Raw genomic sequence first — 21,670 nt, forward strand, 5'->3', positions numbered from 1 at the left:
ATCAGAGTTGGAGGCAAACGAGCATGCCAGCTGCGTTCTCTTCTGTTAGCTCCTGATGCTCTTCAAACTCGCCTCGGTGCGACGCCACCAGCTGCAAAGCCAGGCTGCCCGAGGCCGGCTTCCGCTCCCCAAAGCTCGGCGAGGCAGAGCACACCCCGTCTCTGGGCAGGCGTCATAGCAACGTTGCCTGCCACGTAAAATACAGAACACCCAGGTAAATCTGAATTTCAAACAAACGGCACATCGCTTTTTGCTCTAAGTATGTTCCATGCAACATTGGGGCATGCTTACGAGGAAAAAAAGATTCGTTGTTTATCTGCAATTCCAATTTAACTGGACACCCTGCATTTCTATTTGCTAAATATGGTAACCTTAATTGCACTCAGTTCAAGCAAAGACCGGTTGGTTCTTAGTCTCAAAAGCGTAACAACATCCTACAACCAGCCTCTCCCCTGCCAAAACAAAAAAACGCTCAATACAAAACTTGTCTTTTTATTTCAAGATGTGGTTTTAAAAAGCAGGTCCGTTAAGTATCAAATAAAAAACAGAAAAAAAGAGATGTAGCTCCTTGGAAGTCTCCCTAAGTTAAGAGCTCAGAGTGCCACTGGCCACAGGCACTGGTGCCAGCCAGCTCTTTGGGCAACCCCACCGGCTTCCAACTGGTCAGGGTAGGGGGAGAGGAGAGGAGGCAGGTGTGGGCGGGGGCGGGGGCGGGGGGAGGGTAGAAGAATGAGAGGAAGCAGCGCGAGAGCTCAAGCCACAGCACTTCACGTCCCCCTACAGACAGCAACACCCACCTATGGTCAAGTTAACTGTGAGATAAAAGAAAAAGTCACTGATTTTATAGAATGCCCGGTAGTGGAGGGACACACACATCCCTGCCCCACCCTCGCCCCTGACTTCTCCCAGTCTCTGCCCTTGGGCTGGTAACCAGGTTACCCTCCCACGCACCGCGGGCATTCCGGGCTTCTGGGCGGACGGCGCTCAGGGCCTCCGGCGGTTCACTGTGCTGGGGCAGGTGAAGAGACAAAAGACCTCCCCGAGTTTTTCTGAAATTATGTTTATTATTCTGGTCAAAAGTTACTCATATAAATGCAGTGGTCTTAAATTTTTATTTTGCATGGCTGACTAGCCTGAATAACGAGCTTGCAGTCTGAGGCAGTTTTCAGAAGCTTTGCTCTTCAAAATGGTGTTAGCGTTGTTGTAGGGCAAAGTCCTCACCAACAAAAAAATCACACGAATGAAATGAAGTCAAGAACAACGTGCTGGTACCACAGATTACAGAGTGGCTCTAAGCCGAGCCCTTCCCCAACCTCTTAGGGCAAGGGAGATCAAGAGCTAAAAAATACCTTCGAAAAATCAAATGGCACCTGTAACACACTCTTATAGAAGGGTCAAGTCTGTAAATTATTAATCCATGGTACTCAAAAGTGATAGAATTAAATATAAAGCTATAATCTGGTAAATCTTCTCACTTCCTCTTCTTCGTGGAATATAGTTTTTCTTCAAGTGGGACTGGGACAATCCCTTCACAAGCTTTTACTTCCTGGGTCAGAGGGTGTTTTACAACATTCGGTCTAATCACATCAATGTCTCGAGACAAATGTTCCATTATGCTTTCCACAGCGGTTGTTGGTGCATAAAAATCCACCAAGAAATACCTGCAATAAAATAAAAATGTGTGAATTCCTGCATTCTGAAATATAACACTTCCACTATTTTGGACAATGTTTTCTACTCCTGCCCAGATAAAGATCAACTACACAAAAACACATACACACCTTTGTCAAAATAGAAAGTACCAGCTGACCAGCTAAACAGAAGTGTTTGCCCACCCCCCACCCTTCCTATGGCTCTTCTCATTAACACTCTCAGGAAAATCCGAATCCAAACTCTGTGGTAGCAAAAAGTGCCGTGACTTTACATAGAGAGGGAAATAGAGACAATATGGTAAAATGATGGGTTTAAGAACAGAATTTACTATTTAACAAGGCTGGATTTTGCAAACTATTTTTGAGAAAACATCTTATTAGGGAAGGCCTTATAGTTTTCCAAAGGGTTACACAAGTAACTCAGTGCACCAGGGAGAGTGCAGACCACCAGCCACACTTCACAAATAAGGAAAAACATTCTGAAAGGCCTGGGACTTGTCTAAGACTACCCTCCATGTTCAAGAGCTGACAAAGACCAGAAAGAAAATTCTGTGAATCCTGAGTAAGAGAAAGAATTTAACGTTCCTCCACTCACAGCAGAATAACGCAGAAGGGCATCTCCTACAGCTCACTGGCTTCACCACATCAACGACTGGATCGGCTCAACTGGTTGATGTCACAAAAGCAGCAGCAGCCCTTCCTTCTCCCTGCCCACGCCCTCCGCTCAGTTCTAAAAGTTTAAGCCTCCCTTGTACCGTTTGGTTTGAACCACAGTGCTGCAAAAGGCCAGTTTTCAGTGCAGTCATTCAGAATTCTGCAGTGTTCCATCTGGCTAAGGCGACCTTTGACATCACTTACTTTGTTCCAGCCCACTCTCCTCCCCAAACATATTCCCATCCTAGGTCTTCATTCTCACTGTTCCTTCTGCCAGAAATGTTCTTCGCTCGAGTTCCCCATAGCTCACCCCTCACCTCAGTCATGTCTCTGTCCAAATGTCACCTTGTAGAGAGGACCTCTTTGATCACTTCTCCTAATGCAACATCCTCCTTGCTCCACGTACCAAGCCTCATTACTCTCTCTTACTCTCTATTTTTTCCCACAGAGCTTATCACCACCAATACAGCATATAGTTGTTTACTGTCTATCTCACTCCACCAAAACGTAGTTGCCGTAAGAAGGACTTTGTTAATCTCTCCCCAGCACCCTGAACAGAGACTAACACACAACAGGTCCACAGTAAATATCTGACAGCGGTAGTGTCATGTTAGCATGAAAGGTGGATTTCTCACGGAAAGCAGGAGAGACCAAACTGAAAATGGACAAATTCAACAAGGAAGGAAGTTACAGGAAAAAGGATGACGTTTTGTGTCATTCCATACAAAGAGGGTTCAAACTCACAAAACAACTTGCCAGGTGATCGTTCACCCTTAGCCAAGCCTAGTGGGAAAGTTTTTCAAGTAAATAATTATTCAAAGTGGAATGGAAGAAAAACATATACTATGCAAAAACACTAATCAAAAGAAAGCTCCAGTGGGTACAATAATATTAAAGTAGATCTCAGAGCAAAGAAAATGACGAGGGATAGAAAAAGATAGTATGTAACAATCAGTTCACCAAGAAGACACAGCAATCCTAAATGTGTATGTATCAAACAACAGAATTTCCTCATACAGGACGAAAACTAACAGAACTGACAAGAGAAATCCACAACTATAGTTGGTGACTTTTAATATTCCTCTCAGTAATCAATAAAACTAGTATACAGAAAACCAGCAAGGATATACAAAAATGAGCACCACTATCAACCAACTAGGTCTGATCTTTATAGACCCTCCAAACAAAAAGAGCAGAATACACATTGTTCTCAACTGCTAACAGCACATTTACCAAGGTCAACCATATTCTGGGCCATAAAACAAGTCTCAATAAATCTAAAGGGACTTGAATCACACAGAAAAAACTCGGGAAACTCTCCAAATACTTGAAAACTAAACATACATCTAAATAGCCTACAGGTCAAATAAGAAGTCAAAAGGAAATGTGAATTGAATGAAGATGAAAGCAACATATCAGAATGCCACTAAAGCAGGAAATTTATAGCACTAAACACTTATGCAAGAAAAGAGGAAAAGCCTCAAAATTTCTACCTTAAAAAAAAACAGAAAAAGAAGAGCAAATTAAGCACAAACTAAGACAAAAAAAAAAAAAAAAGAGAAGAGAAGAGAAGAGAGAAGAAAAGAAAATGAAGGAAGGAAGGAAGGAAGGAAGGAAGGAAGGAAGGAAGGAAGAAAAAATAAAGATCAGAGCAGAAATCTCTGAAGCAGAAAACAGAAAAACAAGAAAACATCAACAAAACCAAATAAATACTAGTTCACCGAGATCAGTAAAATTGATACATCTCTAGTCAGACTGATCAGTAGAAAAAATAAAGAGACAAATTACTAATATTCAGGAATGGGAGAGGTGAAATGATAACAGGATGTGACAGACTATTATTATAAACAAATTTTGCAATAAATTTGACAACTTAGATGAAATTCCTTGAAAAAATACAAACTACCAAAACTCACTCCAAAAGAAATAGATAACCTGGATAGTCCTATATCTATTAAAGAAATTAAATTTGTAGTTATAAGCGTTTCCACAAAGAAAACCAAAGACCCACATGGTTTCACCAATGAATTCCACCAAACGTCTGAGGGGGAAATTTTGTGCCAGTTTTGGCACAAAACTGGTCCAGAAAATAAGAAAACACTTCTCAATGTGTTCTATGAAGCCAGCATTACCCTTATGGCAAAACAAGGCAAAGACATTACAAGAAAAGAAAAAACTGATCAATATCTCTCATGAACATAAATGAAAAAAAATTTTAGCAAACTGACTACTAAAATATATGAAAAGAATAATATATCATGATCAGGCAGAGTTTATCACAGAAAGCAAGACTGGTTTAACATTTTAAATCAATGTAAATCCTATTAGCAAACTAAAAAAGAAAAATCACATGATCATTCCATATTATTGCAAAAAAAAAAAGCGGCAGCATTTAACAAAATTTCATATCCATTTCTTTTTAAAAAATTTTTTTTCAACGTTTATTCATTTCTGCGACAGAGAGAGACAGAGCATGAACGGGGGAGGGGCAGAGAGAGAGGGAGACACAGAATCAGAAACAGGCTCCAGGCTCTGAGCCATCAGCCCAGAGCCCGACGCGGGGCTCGAACTCCCGGACCGCGAGATCGTGACCTGGCTGAAGTCGGACGCCCAACCGACTGCACCACCCAGGCGCCCCATATCCATTTCTGATAAACCCTCCGCAAAGTAAGACTACAAAGGAACTTCTTCAACCTTACAAAAGGCATCTCTGCAAAACCTAGAACTAACTAACATCATATCAACTGGTGAAAGTCTGAATCTTTTTTCCTGAGACTGGGAATAAACAAGGGTGTCTGTTCTCACCATTTCTATTCAATATTTTACTAGAGACTCTTGCCAGTGCAACAAGGCAAGAAAAAAAAGAAAAGGTATCCAGATTGATAAGTAGTAAACTTGTCTATATTTACACATGAAATGACTGTGTATACAAGAGAATCTAAAGAAATTTATAAAAAAGATACTAGAATATGTGAGTTTAGCAAGGTTGCAAGATACAAGATCAGTATACAAAAGTCAACTAAATTTCTATGTATTAGCAACAAATAATAACACCTTGAAATGAAATATGAAGTACTTAAGGATAAATCTGACAAAAGGTATGCAAGACCTCTACACCAAAAACCATAAAACATTACTGAAAGAAATTAAAGAAAACCCACCTAAATGGAGGTTTATGTAGATGTCAATTCTCTAAAACTGATGAATAAATTCAAAAGGATCCCAATCAAAATCCCTAAAAGACACTTTTATTAGATATTGATGAACTGATTTTAAGGTACACAGAGAAATTCAAAGGATCTAGAACAGCCAAAACAACTCTGATAAAGAATAAAGTTGAAGAACTAACACTGATTTCAAGACTCATTATAAAACTATGGTAATCAAGGCACTATGGTATTTGTATAAAGATACACAAACAGATCAGTAGAACAGAGTCCAGAAACAGATCCATATACGCACAGCTGATTTTTGACCAAAGGCAATTCAGTAAAGTGTCTTTTCAACAAATGGTGGCCAACAATTCTATATATGTATGCAAAAAAGGAACTTCGATCCATACTTGTATCATATACAAAAATTAACTCAAATGGGACACGGATCTGAAATATAAAACACAAAACTATAAAACTGGAAGAAAACACAAGAGAAAACCTCTGTGGCCTTGAGTTAAGCAAAGATTCTTTAGACATGACACTAAAAGCAAAATCCATAAAGAAAAATGTGATAAACTAGACTTCATCAAAATAAAAAATTGCTCTTTCAAAGATACTGCTAATAAAAAAGACAAGTGACAGGCTGGGATTTGCAAATCCCATGTCTGATAAAGGACTTGCTTCTAGAATATAAAGAACTCTCAAAATTTAATTAAAAAAATTTTTTTTAATGGGGCATAAAATGTGAATGGCCTTTTCACCAAAGATATATTCTGGCAAAAAAGCACATGAGAAAGATGCTTAATAGGACTAGTCATTAGAGAAATGCAAATTAAAGCCACAAAGAGATACCTACTATATAAGCTAAAATTAAGAAGACTGAACAATACCAAGTGTTGGTGAGGAAAGACAGGAACTGGCATTCTCACACACTGCTGGTGGGATTGCAAAATGATACAACTTTTTTGACATTTTCTTAAAAGTTAAACATACACACTTGGCATTATGATCAAGCCATTCTACTCCCAGGTATTTATCCAAGAAAATTAAAACATTAGTCCTTACAACAATTTGTACAGGAGTGCTCACAGCAGCAACACTTACAATCCCAAACTGGAAACAGAAAATATCCAACAACATGTAAACCAATAAACAAACTATGGTATACGATGGACTAGTACTCAGCTATAAAAAGGAATAAGCTATTGATACACACTATTGATGAATCTCAGAATAATTTGGCTGATTGAAAGAAACTATGGTTAAAAAAAAAGGCGGGGGGGGGGTACATGCTGTCTGATCGTATCTAAGTAAGATTCTAGAAAATAGAAACTAATCTATAGTGAAAGAAAGCAGACCAATGGTTGTCATAGATGGGAAACAAGTGGAGGGAAGGATCACAAGATGCAGGAGGGAACTTCTGGGGTGACCAGTCTGCTTATTGTCTTGCTTGTAGTGATTTCATGGGTATATATACATATGTCAAACATATATTGTGGGTACATATACATATGATACATATGTGAATACATTATGTAATATGTATTAATAAAAGCATGTAGTTTACTGTGTTGTCAATTATATCTCTGTAAGGCTGTTGACTTAATCATGGTACATAGAAAGCTGAAAGGGCAGGACTTGGTGAATGATTTGATATGGGTGGCAGCGATGAGGGAGCAATTACAGATAATGAAGCCGCCCAGAATTTCTCAAGAAATGAAACAGGAGCGCCTGGGTGGCTCAGTAAGTCGAGCATCTGATTTTGGCTCAGGTCATGATCTCACGTTCATGGTTTTGAGGCCCCCCACCCCCCACCCCATTGGGCTCTGTGCTGACAGCTCACATCCTGGAACCTGCTTTGGATTCTGTGTCTCCCTCTCTCTCTGCCCTTCCCTTGCTTGCGCTCTGTCTCTCAAAACATAAAATAAAACGTTAAAAAAAAATCAAAAAAGAAAAAAAAAAAAGAAATGAAATAAAAATGGTGTAAAGTCCTCTATCATCAGGCAAACTTCTAGGAAGTGACTTTTACCTCTGCTCACTGATGATATTACCATTTGTACTTACCATGAAAATCACACACCAACCTGGCCAAATTCTCCAAGGTGTAATTCCACTGGTTTATTTCTGCACCACATGGAAGGCACGAGGTTTGCAAATCATGAAACTTAAGAACTGCTCATTTGTTCGATATTTAATTATTGATTACTTACCTTGAGTAAGGCTCTAATATAGAACCTAAAAAGTTACTGTGATCAGTCATAAATTACCTTCTCTTTGCCAATCCCCAGCCCTTTATCCAACTCCCCCAAGCCCCAGTAACTATGGTGGCCGGGTGGGCAGGGCAGGGAACTCTCTCACTCAACACTGCCCCAGCATTTCTTTCTTCCTATTTCATTCATTTGTTCTTTCATTCTGTATTCATCAAAATGTCCCTCCAAACTACCACAGACAACTTAGGACCTCACCCTCTGTTTGCCAACATTCCCACCATACTTAATTCTACAGTTCCTTCCTCTTCCCTTGCTTTTCATCTAGTTTCCCTAGACTAGTCTTCCTCTTTTGCTTTATTACACTTAAAGCCCCGTGCTGAAAGCCTGACGCAGTGTGCTGGTGAAATGCCACATATCACACATAGGGTAATATGGAAGAACGTGCTAAAGCAAGGGCTGGACATGCTCTGGGCACTCAATAACCCAGGCAATCACTACTGGCAGCCCTTGAAGTATTCCAAGTGCCCACTACCTCCAGAAGGTCCACAGACATCTCCTGCTCTAGAGTCAAGCCTGGCTTTCTTTACAGTCCAGTATTCGAGTTATTCAAATACCGCATCTGGGCTTCAGCAACCAATGTTTTCTTCCATTTTCCATTCAAGTGTACCAGAGGCATTTTTGTGGGCTAGCCTCAGTGTCTACTAAACATGTTTCTAAAAGAAAGCGGGTGTACAGTTGCCAACGACCAACTCAACTGCCCACAGCTCAACTCTCGTGCAGTCTTCCTGAACAACATTCTCCATACACTCGCACTCACCAAATAATCCTAAGACATCCAAAGCTTCTGGATACCATTTTGTGATAAGGATAAAAATACCCAAGGATAGAAGGAAGCTAGATGCCAGATATTATCAGAAACCTCCTATTCCAGAAATTAAAAGGAAAGGGTCTTACATAGAACTTTATAATTTTCAAAGTGCTTTCACATCTTTCAGATAGCTTCTGAGTAAGAGGATAAGCAGGAAGTAGAAGCTCCACCTCACGTGGCCCATTCAGAAAACGCAAGAGGAAGTTCCTCTGGGTGTTATTCTGGTCCAGGAGCCCTCTCTTAGCAACACTACTGCTTTAGCAGTTTTCAGAGTGGGCCTCCTAGAGATGGCCTCCTTTGAGTTTCAGAATGATTAAGTCACTAGTTCAAGGTCACTCAGCTACTGAGTGGCCACAGCCAGGTTTCTAACAGAGCAGATCTTTTGACTCCAGGATACAAGAAGCCACACACTGCTCTGGGACCAGTGGGTTACAGAATCACAGAACGTAAGTGCTGGAGGGGACCATGAAGACAATGCAGTTCAACCCCTTCATGTCACTTATGAGGGAACTGGGGAACTGATCTGCTCCAGGTCACAGGGTAAAAAGCAAGTTCCAGACTTCAGGTCCCATAGTTCCTCACTCTATCAACCACCTCTCTTGGTTCCTGCAGCCAGAATTCTGGAGGTTTCTCAAGGATAAGGAGAAGTGCTAGAAAAGCCTGGAAGTCCTAAGACTGGGCTGCAACTTGGCTTCTGGAAGATCGCTGTTACTATAAAAACGCTTACAGCCTTTACCTTTTACCTACTCTGCCTTCCCCCTACCAGTCCTGACACTCCTCTAGCAACCAAACCTAAACAAGAGAACTGGCCAAAATGCAAATGCGTTTGTGCCCACCACCACAGCTGTGACAGTCATTTCATGCTCATCACCCTGCTGGTCTGTGCCTAGGGTTCGTGTGGGCAAAGACTGCTTCTACTCCCATGCTCCTTATTACACTGTGGAAATTTCCACAAAAATGAAACACCACCAAAACGGAAAAGAGGGGAAGTGGCTCAGAGAGGGGCAGATGTTACTGTGTTCACCAGTCCTGGGTGAAAGCTGAACCTCCCTACCTCCCCTGCTCCCTCCTAGGGCATTAAGTGGTCTCACCCCACCATGAGGGAACCAGGCATAAGTCCAGGACAAACTCAATCTCCATCTACCTCAGTGGCCCAAGCCCACGGGTCAATGGTCCGTTATGGCTTCCCCACACAGAAAAGACTATGACCAATTCCTGGTTGTTGCCAGTATATATTCTTTGTTCATGTGAGTGGACAAACTGAACTGGTCAGTGAACATCTGCTGTGGGCACACCTCAGAGGGAGGCTAAAAAGGAGGAACATAATGGCCTGGACCACCCAGAACATGTAGTCCAGGCAGGGAGAGAGGTCACAGGGCTACTGGGCTGGCAGAAACCTGGGCTCCCACTATTTACACCGGTCTGCCAGTTCTGGAGGAGACTGTGGCGATGATGAGGTGGTCGTGGACATCCGCCTCCTGGCGGCTGGGCTTTTCTTACTACAGAAGGATGACCCGAGGAATGACAGGGGCAGGAGAGAGTACCAAGCGCAGCCCTGCATTTCCAGTTTTGCACACAAACAAAGTGAAGCCTAGAAACAGCCTACTTAGAATAGGGGGTTGGGCAGCTCCTGATGCCTGCAAGGATCCCTTTCCTGTGACCACACAGGTCCGTAACAGAACTGAAAAAGTGGGAGTTAGGCTAAAAAAAAAAAAATGACCTTGAACTCCCCTGATACCCACTCCTTACATCCCAAAGGCTACCCGGGAGAAACCATTCTGAAACCCAGATAAGTTGCTGTTCAAGGCAAGGGAGCCAAAAGAGGAATGTCTCAGTGTCTCCAGAGGAATCCGAGAGGCCCTGCCCTCCCCTGCAGCCTGGCCCTCGGGGAGGGGAGGATCAAGAGGATTCAGTCACCACAATTAAATACCAATTTTTCCTTCTTCCCCTAACCAAGCAAGCCAGAACCAAAATACAAGACCAAAGTCACGACACATGTGGACTCTCTCTTACCGCCATCCTCACGATTTGAGCTTGAAAAGAGCAGAGAAGTAGGACTACAACTGCCACTGCCTAGACATCCCCCAAAGCTGGCATTCCAAGAAGGAAAAATAGTTCTTCAGTTAGCCCTCCATTCCCCAAACAATGTTTAAGTCAGCGAATGGACAGATCATTTTGGAGAACCCAGCTTAGTGATCTAAAGTCTAATTACATTATACACTCCCAGCACCTTCAACCCTGTGCTGCTCGGTGGCACCGGCGAGCTGGTTCTGCGCACCAGGCGGCCAGGGCTGATGGAAGCATCGCCACTGCCTGAAACACGAAGCCCAGCAGTGTTTACACTTAAGTGGGGGTTTTCCCACGTGTGGTTCTAATGAATCACTTCACCTACAAGGCAGAAATCAGCTTTACTCAGGCATCTCTCTTTCCTACAGAAAAGCACTGACCTTCTAGGCAGCACCAACTCTGCAGAAGCACAAGTGAAGTGGTGACTGACACCAGGCGAGGAGAGAAAGGACAGAAAGAGGTTCAATACACAAATGCAATTCTCACTGCAGGTTCCAGTGTTCAAAAGCTGGAGGGAACTATTTCATGGCTAGAACCTGCCCCCATATTCAAGGTGGTAATTCACCTTCCTCGGTATTTCTTAAGACACTCTCAACACTACAAATCCCTCCACTACTGTGACTGAAAACCCCAGGGATCTGAGAAGATGCAGAGAAATGGGTTCCCCAGGACAGACTGAGCCCGATAATGGAAAACGATGCCACTAGGAACACTCCAACCACAGCAGCGTCTTCATGGGGCGCGGAGGGGAGGCAGCAGCGGCATCTCTTCTCACTATCCTTTCCCCCCTCCTCTCTGGGGTCCTACCCCTTGTCTCCCTCAGTCACCTTGTGCCCAAGCTGTCACCAGCCCCCTCCCTGCCCCAGGTTGTTGAGGGAAGATAGGCTTCTTCTGGCAACGCTCCTACGTTTAAAGGTCGTATTTGTTTTTTATTTCACTTTTGTTTTAACCCTGTTATTTACAAGTTTACCGTAAAAGCACAAGCTTGAATTTGAGTTATGTTCTTTGTCTCTGTTTCTCTCAGACACAGTCACACACTCACAGCCTCCCCTTCCCCCTGGCAGACAAGTGGAAATTTCCACCGAAGCGCTGAGTGGCTCACGGTGGGTGGGGGGTGGAGAAGGGGGATGGGAGGGATTTGAAACCATGGAGCATCTTCGAGCCTTTTTGAGAATAGGAAACAGATCATCTGAATGCCAGTTTCTAGACTGTATCAGCTAAACCTTGCTGGCTTCAGGCTTCGCTGAGACAGTGAATTCTTCACCTTAAAACCAAGGAACACTCTGCGTGGAAAAGCCCTATTTCCTTTTATAGCTGTTGGGTCTCATACATTTTTAAAACCACTAAACCTACAGCAGAATCCTTACAAATCTTGGGGCGCTGCCACTAAAAAAGAAACCTCCAAGGCCACAGCAGCCCTGCCTTGAAACCCAGTTGTGGAGCACCTTCACACAAGAATGGGGTCAGGATGCTGGCCTGGACTTAATGCTGGCAGGAAAGCACGAGAACATGGAAATGTTAGCTAACAGGAAAACTACAGAGAAGAATCAATCTCCTCTAGAGAGGGTGCCAGCTCTCTTGGAGTAAGCTGCAGACACATTTGGGGAGCGAGTCAGTAAAATTCCACTGATTCACCATAGTGCCGGTTATTTTTATCATTCTGCTTACCCGTAAATAGAAGGGCATCTTATATGTAGGCCAGCAGACCTTATAAGCACTTATTCACATTTTAATGCAAATGAGAATGGAGAAAGAAGGGAAGAAACAGGCAAGAAAAATCTCCTTCACTACTTCAGAGTGTCTTTACACACGCCTTCTGGAATAAGTCCTATCTCAACGCAGTAAAATCAGACCTGGTAGAAATGGTCAGAGCCAACCGGGGGCACCCTCTTAAAAACAAGCACACTGAAATATGGACCACAGTCTCTTCTACAGTTCTCTCTCCTCCACCAGAAAGCCTGCTCCGTCTCCGTCCAGCCCCATCTAGTGGAAAGAGAGCCTTCAACTAGTATGTGCAGTCCTGGAGTCTGACACTGGAGTGGTTCTGGCCGAGAGTGACAGACACCAGGACTCAGAAAATGCCTGTCCTTTTTAGCAAGGGTCTAAAGGAACATCTACTCCCACCGCTCCCCTCTGCATATGTGACATCGTCCCCATTTAGACTCTGAGGAATGCAGTTAAGAATCTTTTACAACACCCACCTTCCCTTTCTGAGTTGATGAAGGTACCAAGGTGAACATCTGAAGGTACAAAGCAGAGAAAATCTAGCAGCCCCCGGGAGACCAAAGCAAATCCAGAGCTGAGAATAAATCTCAAGACTTGTAAGACCTGCCACCCCCCATGCCTTCCACAACTCTGAGTCCTGCTCCAATTGTTTCTAGACACTGCCTGGACACAACAGGTGGTGAGGCCAGAAGCCTCTATCTATCTGGAAAGCTGGTCCAGAAGACCCAAACTTCCCAACCACCCCAACCTGGCCCAAAGAGCAACAGAGCATCTGGCTAGCTCCTTCCTTGTCTAAGTCACGTCACCTGGGGGACAACTTAACTAGTAGGTGGAATCCATACATCCATACGTCTGTACATCTGTACTTTCTTTCTGGCATACACTGGTATAATAATGAACACCAGGCACTGTCTCCTTCTCTGGGGAGACTCCCCAGATAACCCTGAGGCAGCGGTATCTCCCCTACCTACGCACTCTTCTACCCACACATCCTTCTTTTGGGCCGAGGTGGCACGTGTGTAGCAGTGGTATACAGCAGTCTGTAGCCAGTGCCTAGGTCAGCAATATGCTGGCAAGTCCCGAACTAGACTGACAACTCTTTGTGACCAGGAACCACAACAACCACAAGAACCATCCTAAGACCTAGGAATACCACCAGCACATATATTTCCTCCCATAAAATGCAAAAGCAACAAACACAAAATACCAACAGCACCACAATGTGATGTGGATTCTTGGAGGGCATCTAGGCTCACTCATTAGCCTGCTAAAAAACTAGCTCTCACATACCAACCTCAGGATTCAAATCAGTGCCTCACCAAAAATTGATATGTGCCATGGCCTCCAGGGTTGTTCAAAGAGTTAAAAGCTTTTGAATGCTAGGGGCGCCTGGATGGTTCAGTCAGTGAAGCATCCTACTCTTGATTTCAGCTCAGGTCATGATCTCACAGTTCATGGGTTCGAGCCCCTCTTCCGGCTCTGTGCTGACGGCTCGGAGCCTGCTTGGGATTCTCTGTCTCCCCCTCTCTCTGCCCCTCCCCCACTCATGCCTGCTTTCTCTCTCAACAATAAATAAAGTTAAAAAAAAACAAAAACAAAAACTGGGGCACCTGGGTGGCTCAGTCAGTCGAGCATCCGACTTTGGCTCAGGTTATGATCTCATGGTTCGTGAATGCAGACCCCGCGTCAGGCTCTGTGCTGACGGCACAGAGCCTGGAGCCTGCTTCAGATTCTGTGTCTCCCTCTCTGTCTGTCCTTTCCCCCTGCTCATGCTCTGTCTCTCTCTCAAAAATAAACATTAAAGGGGCGCCTGGGTGGCGCAGTCGGTTAAGCGTCCGACTTCAGCCAGGTCACGATCTCGCGGTCCGGGAGTTCGAGCCCCGCGTCGGGCTCTGGGCTGATGGCTCAGAGCCTGGAGCCTGTTTCCGATTCTGTGTCTCCCTCTCTCTCTGCCCCTCGTCCGTTCATGCTCTGTCTCTCTCTGTCCCAAAAATAAAATTAAAAAAAAAAACAAAAAACGTTGAAAAAAAAATAAACATTAAAAAAAATGTTTTAAAAAAACATTATTAAAAAAAAAAACTTTTGAATGCTGAATTCGTAACAAACAAGTCCACTGTTTCTTCTTAATCACCTCAAAAAAGTGAGCCTTCCCAGCACCTGGTACCTAATCCTGACACATAATCCACTAAATACATGTTTGTAACACTTTATGTGGCTACGTGCAGTGCACACACAGAACTTAGCAGATGAACGAAATGCCTGGTACAAACATCACTAGGGGTGGTGACCCTAGGGGAGGACCGGCTGAAGTCAACAGGACATCAGACCACCCTCAAGCTCCACGCTGCCCACATCTGACACACCACTCGATTTAAATCTTTATCCAGGTAACTCCAAAATATATTAGCCCCTCATCTCCTCTCTTACCAAAAATCACTGTGAAGGGTATTAATGAGTGTTACAAAATAAAAGATAATGGTCAAATAAAGGTGACAAATGAAGGGATCTAACTGAAGGGCCTCTCACCATCAGTACACTGATGTATGCTACACAGCTCTAGAAGGGATCAGACCACATCTAAATGCTCTCTCTCTCTCGCTCTCTCTCTCTCTCTCTCTCTCACACACACACACACACACACACAATTTTTTGGTGGAGCATATCTAGTATTTCAGAGACCACACTTTGGGAAACATCACCTTAAACAAACACATACCAGACATTGATTAATCCCAGAAAAACAAGCTTAAAACATGAACCTCCCCAACTGGGAGGTTCTGTGTCTACATAGAGCACACACATACATTACACTTTAAGAATGCTGCTCCTCCTTCGCTGAGGAGTCTGGAAGTACAAGAACCAAAAATAAAACTGCTAAATGTAAATGAACCAAGAGATGCCACAGAGTCCTTGGTGGGGCACGTGCACCTCGTCAGGAATCCGGAACATAGGGCTAGACATCGTCAGCAGTTCTGGCTTAGTTCCAGGGAAGTTCTTCCAGGGTCTGAACTTATTCCGTCCACAAAAGAGGAACAGCAGCACCCAACCCCAGCACGGCACACAGAAGGCGGATCTCAAAGTGTGGTCCTCGGACAGAGGCGTCAGCGCCACCCAAGTACTTGCGAGAAGTGCAAAATCTACAATGCTGGTCACACCAACCCTCAACAAAGTCAAATCCGCTACTTGGGAAAGGGGCAGAAGAAAACAATCCTAGCGTCCATCCCCGAGAGCACCTGAATGAGGGAACGGGCTTCTGTCCCCGCTCAGTGCCTTCCATCAGAGAACCTGACTAGTCATTCTTAGCTCAATTTTATATGTTCCTCTCTAAGCAAAAGGCAAAATGATTCACGGCCTTGCTGTTAAAATGAAGCCCCTTTGTGGTTAAAAAAAAATGTTACATACACAATCTCCATCCCTCACTGTTATGATTGTGGGAGAGGAAAATCGCCACTGTGCATTTCATGTTGCCTAGCAACACCTCAGGCGCTCTTCAGAGGTGTTCTCGAGAAGCCGAACACTAGCACAAAACAAGGTGAAGCGATCCAAAGATGAAATCCGCAGGACGTGCTACACCCTGGCAGCAGGTTTAAAGGTGGCAGGAAAGCCTCAGCGTGCAGCGTGACTGCACGCAGGCCTCTCCCGTGCACGGCGCTTGCGCGGGCCCACCAGCTCTACGTGGATAACACTCCGTGCTGTCCACAGAGACATCCAGAGATGGCATCACTCGATCCCCACGACAACGTGGATGGGAGAACGACCACCTGAGTTCAAGTATCCAAGGAAGCAAGAACCAGAGAAGCTAAAGACTCGCTCAAGGCCACACGGCTGGCAAGTATCAGAGGGAGAATCAAGTCTTCAACTCCCGCACTTTTCCACGACAATGAAAACCGATTCCCATCTTCTCTATCACTACTTTTGGGAAACTCAACAATATGAGAAAATTAATTCCTCATCCGCACCAGAAATCACAAGTGTAAAAATAACACCATCAGGGCTCAGAGAGGCTTCGAACCAACTCACCAAGCAAACTGGTATCAAAGAATTTCTACAAGGATAGTTATTACTACAGAGTCAGACCTTTGACATGTTTGAGGAAGCTGCTATGAGAAAAAATTTCGTAACAGAAAATTGTGATTATTGTCTGGAGTACATAAACAACCATTTCTCTATTGTGGGTTAGGCACTGGTCAGAAGGAGTACCCTTCTGCTTCTTACCCGCAAGCCACATATTTACAAAGGATGCACTGAGTGTGTGCCCAGCACATTGCTCACTGAGGTGTTTTAAAGGCAAAACTTAAGAAATGTTAACAGAAAACCGTGCTTAGGTTGACAAGAAAAGTTTCCCATAATCAAAAGCTTATATACCTGTTGCTCCCAGCATGACTTGCTTTTGTACTCTGATTATGGTTTATTACGGGCCAGCTTTACCCCAGCCCCATTTGACACACAACATGGCTGGAGTGTGGACCCGCACACCACCTGGCACAAAGGCGATCTACGGAGAAATTATAATAATTTCTAAGATGAACTAACCAGTATTCTTTACAGCCTATCAAAGACATTTTTCAAGATGCATGTAGACACTTACCCTCCTCTACTGTGCCGCTGACTGTGGGCAGAAATCTTATAAGGCAGTGCTCGGTCACCCAGATTTTCCAAGCTCCTCACTACCGCCCCTCTGTCCATCAGGGCTTCTATTGTACGTTTCAAAGCAGCAGCGGTCTCTGGCTGTTTTTTTGTTTTCATTTTTAAAGAAAAGAAAAAAAACATATCAGAATCAATAGAAGAAGTAGAATGATAAAGTCTGGTCAGTTCCAATCATAACAGCTCTACTGGCAGGGAAAAAAGCAACAGAAATTGTCTTGCTAACATAAAATTTAAAGAGAGAGACATTTAGTGTAAGGATAGGAGATAGCTCACAGATAACGAAGGAAAAGCTGAAGAACCAGGCCTCGGAGAGTTCGGGAACCAGAGCAGCTCCAGGGATCTGGGAGGCAGGAACTAATAAATGGCTTCTTCAGAGCACCTTGGCCAGGATGAATCCACGCCAATCATGATCAGTCCTCGTATCCCATGACTGAAAATCTAAATTCCAGGGGAAGAGCGTCCCATCCTCTTGGCAGGACACTCTGATTGGCCGTCCCACCAGAACCATAGCCAGGGGGAAAAGGGTCGTCCCCAAAGAAAAACAGGCAGATTATAACCAAAAGGGGGGAAAAGGATGATTAAGAGCCAATCTCTGCTCTCGTGGAGCTTACAATCTAATAAAGGGATTAACACAAAAAACCCAGGTAAGAAGACACGAGGGCAGAACACAGGACGTGACACAGGGGCTGGAGAGCTCCTGAAAGAAGGCACATTCAGTTGTGAGAACGACTGCATTAAAGAAAAGCTCATTTGCGAGGAGCCCCGAAAAATGACAACGGGAGATGCAAAGAACAAATGAAACCGGTGCTGAGTGAAGGAGCAAAGGCAAAGAAGTCCGAGCGCACTGAGGAAATAACTAGGAGTTCCACTGGATGAAGACCAGGACCCGGGAGGGCTGGGAGGTGACAGGCTGGATACAAGCATACAAATACTAAACACCTGTTAGAAAAACAAAATTCAAACAATGTAAAATCTCACCACCCAGAGATTAAAAAAAACTTTAAACATTCTGGTGAATTTCTTTCCAGATCTCTCTCTTTACATATGTATACACAAAAGAATTCTGGAAGCAAAGATACTCTACAGGGTAAACCTGAGATGTAGCTAATGTAATGTGGAGAATGAGGCAGAGATGTGGCAAAAGAGGGGTGCCAAAATACGGTGGCTGGGAAAACGGTACTGTTGCTAACACCTAACGGAAAATCTGGAGGAGCTGGTTGGGGACAAGAAAAGATGGATTCGGTTTAAGACATGCTGAGTTTGAGATGCCTACAGCTCCTCAAAGTTGACCTCTCAAAATGTTAACTTAAGCTCAAAACAACAGGGAGGGTTAGAATTACCCATTTAATAATCATCCGCACAGGAGGGCTGTCTGAAGCCCTAGGAATAGCGGAGACGAGGAGAGAGGGTGGGGGAGGGGGCAAAGAGATCAACCAACAGAACCTTGGGGAACACAACCATCTGGGGGCTGACCAGGGAACTTGAAGTCAGAAAAGCAAACGGAAAAGGTAGTCAGACAATATGAGGAAAATCAGGCCCACCTGGTCAGAGAAACTAAAAGCAAAGAGGCAGACTCCAGAACAAGAGGGTAGAGGACGCAAATGAAGGCAAGGCCAGCATGTGCCGGCTGCACGGTCACACTGCGGGATGGGGCTAGAAGCTGGATGGCAAGTTTCCGCGGTACAGGTGTGACAGCAAGGAAGAGAGAGAAACAGAGCCAGGGCCTGAGGGGCATCAAGTCTGAGCAGAGTGTCTTAGGGGGCAGAACACATGAGCAAGTTAGTAAAGGGGAACGAAGCAAGTGGAGAGGATGGAACGTACGCTGTTTTCAACGACAACGGTGGCAGTGGCAGTGGCCAGTATGATTGTGTAATTGCTGCAAGCCCAGCACTGGCCTGGTACGTACTACATACTGTTACGCAGTTCATGTTCACCGAATAAAAAAGACAAAAGGTTTACAGATTTGGAAACGGGGCCTCTGAGGGATGCCAGGACTCTGAGATGCCATGGCCGCGAGTAAGTGGATGAGCCTGATGCAAGGGAAGGAACGCCGGCGAAGTAAAATCGGGGGGCGGGCAGAGGGTGGCCGAGGACACCTCGGCAAGGAAAAGGGACACTTCTCCTCAAAGGCATTAACTGAAGGGATGAAGGTAAAGGGATCGCGAAGTGCAGGAATGAACTTCAGAAAAGGCTACCTTCCAGTGGCTCATTTCAGATCAAATGAAAAGAATATAATGCAGAATCATTTTAAGTGAGCACTTTAGGAACCAAAGAAAATCCACCATTCCTATCAATTTTCCTTTCGGACGAATTCTGTTAAAATGCTGTGAATGCGCTAAGTATTAGTTTAAGGTTTACCAACAAAATTTTTACTTTCATTTCACATTGTAGCCCACTGGGGTTTTTTTTTTAATTCCTGCTGAAAATTATATTTATGTATTTAACTTTTTGATAAAACAGAAATTTCCTGCAAACAATAAAAATAGGAGCCCAAATTCCTTCACAGGAACACTAGGTAGGTGAAAAATCTATGGCAATCTCTCCTTATGATTGTACACAAACATATTTTTATACAGTTCTAATCAACACGTAGACTAAATTCTTCTCACATTTCATGAGTTCACAGACATTTCCGTATTTCTGCAGAAGCCTCATTACTAACAGCAGGGTAATAATTCATTTCATTAACAATGCCATTTCTTGACCTGGTATTGCACCAATTAACTTATGATAATTGGCAGACAAACAGTCCTTCCAAATAAAGAAATGGGTAAGGTTAAAAAAAAAAAAAAAATTGATGGATTGCAGTCTTCTGATTAGCTACCCAAATCATAAATTTTAATTTCAGTTTTGCCTGATTAAAAAAGAATATATCTCAATAACTCTTGTCTTGTTTAAATTCCAACTGCAATGTTTACAGTATGAAACATGGAGCACCCTCCTCTGAAATAAAAAAATTTTCTTCTATCCAAAAATAGAGTAAAGCTACTTAAAAAGAATGTAACTCAGGAAAATATCAAAACCTATTTTGTTTGACTTAGGTATGTCAAGTCAAATTGTAAACTGCTGGAATAGCCACATTCACTTCATGGTAATTTCATAGGTAATTTCAAAAGTTTTAAAAGAAAGATGAAGAAGCAAAAATAATTCTGGTTTATTAGGGGAGCTCCACTCGTCCCATATCCCTTACCTCATCACTCTATATATAGCAGGGGTCAAGCAAACGAGGGCCTGTGAGCCATCTGCCTCAGTACCTGTTCCTGCAAATAAAGTTTTATTGGAACAGAGCAGCTCATACATTTAAATAGTGTCCATGCTGCTTTTATGCTAAAGGCAGATCTCTAATTACATCTGAGACTGCATGGCCTGCAAAGCTTAAATTATTTACTCCCTGGCCCACCTCTGCTCTACACTGTAATGCATTGACAGATGCCAGCAAGGCCTCAATCCACTAACCCTAAGATGCGCCACAAATGAAAACCATGAGCCTGGCCCAGAGGTATGCAGACAGAGAATTCCCCATGGGATGGGTAATCAGGTAGACAGACGTGGCACCAACCTAACTGAACAACATTAGCCTGGCCGTTCAAATCACCCCACAGGATTCACAGAAGTGACTCTACAATATTCACCATTCCAACCTCCAAGCTCCTAACTTCCTAATCAACCCAGAGTGCCAACTGCAGCTTTCCTCATCTGGTGAAACCTACAGCTCTATTAAAATAAAATTCTTAGGTTTCAAAAGAAACCCAAAGTTCTCCTTAATCCAATCCAGCACAATTTTCAATCTGTAAGAACATATGGTCTACAGGAAGTAAATGATCTTAGTGTCATAATTCTCATTCACAAGGTCTCTGAACCACTGAATTTCAACTATTCTAAGAAAGGTTGTGTGTGCTTCTCATGGGCTTCTCCCACCCCATCTGAAAGCAACTCCTTAAAACTCTCCTTCAATCCACCATATGGCAATGAAACACAATTTTGGCAAGGCACAGACTGAGGGGCTAAAAACATTCAGTTGAAAAAAACTATGGAAAAGAAACAATGAATGAATGTGAATGGGAACTAGGAAAACTGGATTCCGGTCCCAGCTCATTCACAAATGAGTTACAACCCTGGGTGAATTGTTAAAATCTGCCCATTTTTAAACTTGTGCCTCAGTTTTCTCCTGTGCAAAATCAACGGTTCCCAACAAATTTTCTGCCTCTACAACCTTTGCACAAGCAACTTTTATATTTTAATTCTCAAAATATCCTAGGGGCATACAAAAAAAAGTCTCCCCCTCTTTTCTTCTGTGCTCATCCTGATGTCCTCATCATCCAAAAGTGCCCCCTGCCTTACTCTGTGTCGTTCCCGTTTATCTCTATACAGCACTTGTGGCAATCCGTAAATATTCTTTCATCTCTAGAATGTAAGTTGCAAGAGAGCAAGGACCGTAGTCCATCATGGACTCAGCTGTATTCCCAAAGTCTAAACCAGTCCACATATCAGGGAGCAGGCACTAGAAATAGTGTTTAAATAAGTAAATTAATGTATCAATTCTACCTCCCTTACTTGCTTTCTCCCTTTTTTTCTTGAGGAACCCCAAGCTTCCTCCAATCTATACTACAATTTGAAGCCACTTTTCAATGTAGCTCACCATCGGTTAGTAATTGCAATATTGAAGCAAAATGACAATAGTGTTTTTCTATT

At 43.5% G+C, this 21,670-nt stretch overlaps 1 protein-coding gene across 2 annotated transcripts in view; it reads right to left on the reverse strand.

Annotated features, from left to right (window-relative positions):
* Positions 1 to 1,044: 1,044 nt before the first annotated feature.
* The window catches only part of MRPS6 (mitochondrial ribosomal protein S6), a 67,389-nt gene continuing 46,763 nt past the window's right edge, over positions 1,045 to 21,670 (reverse strand). For both annotated transcript variants that reach the window (XM_043593668.1, XM_043593669.1), the window contains exons 2-3: positions 16,920 to 17,059; positions 1,045 to 1,661 (exon numbers count right to left, since the gene is read on the reverse strand). In XM_043593668.1, coding sequence (XP_043449603.1) covers positions 1,472 to 1,661; positions 16,920 to 17,059 — 330 coding nt within the window. In that variant the 3' untranslated portion in view covers positions 1,045 to 1,471. The remainder of the gene's footprint in view (positions 1,662 to 16,919; positions 17,060 to 21,670) is intronic.

This window comes from Prionailurus bengalensis, chromosome C2 (genome assembly GCF_016509475.1).
Source record: "Prionailurus bengalensis isolate Pbe53 chromosome C2, Fcat_Pben_1.1_paternal_pri, whole genome shotgun sequence".
Lineage (NCBI taxonomy): Eukaryota > Metazoa > Chordata > Mammalia > Carnivora > Felidae > Prionailurus > Prionailurus bengalensis.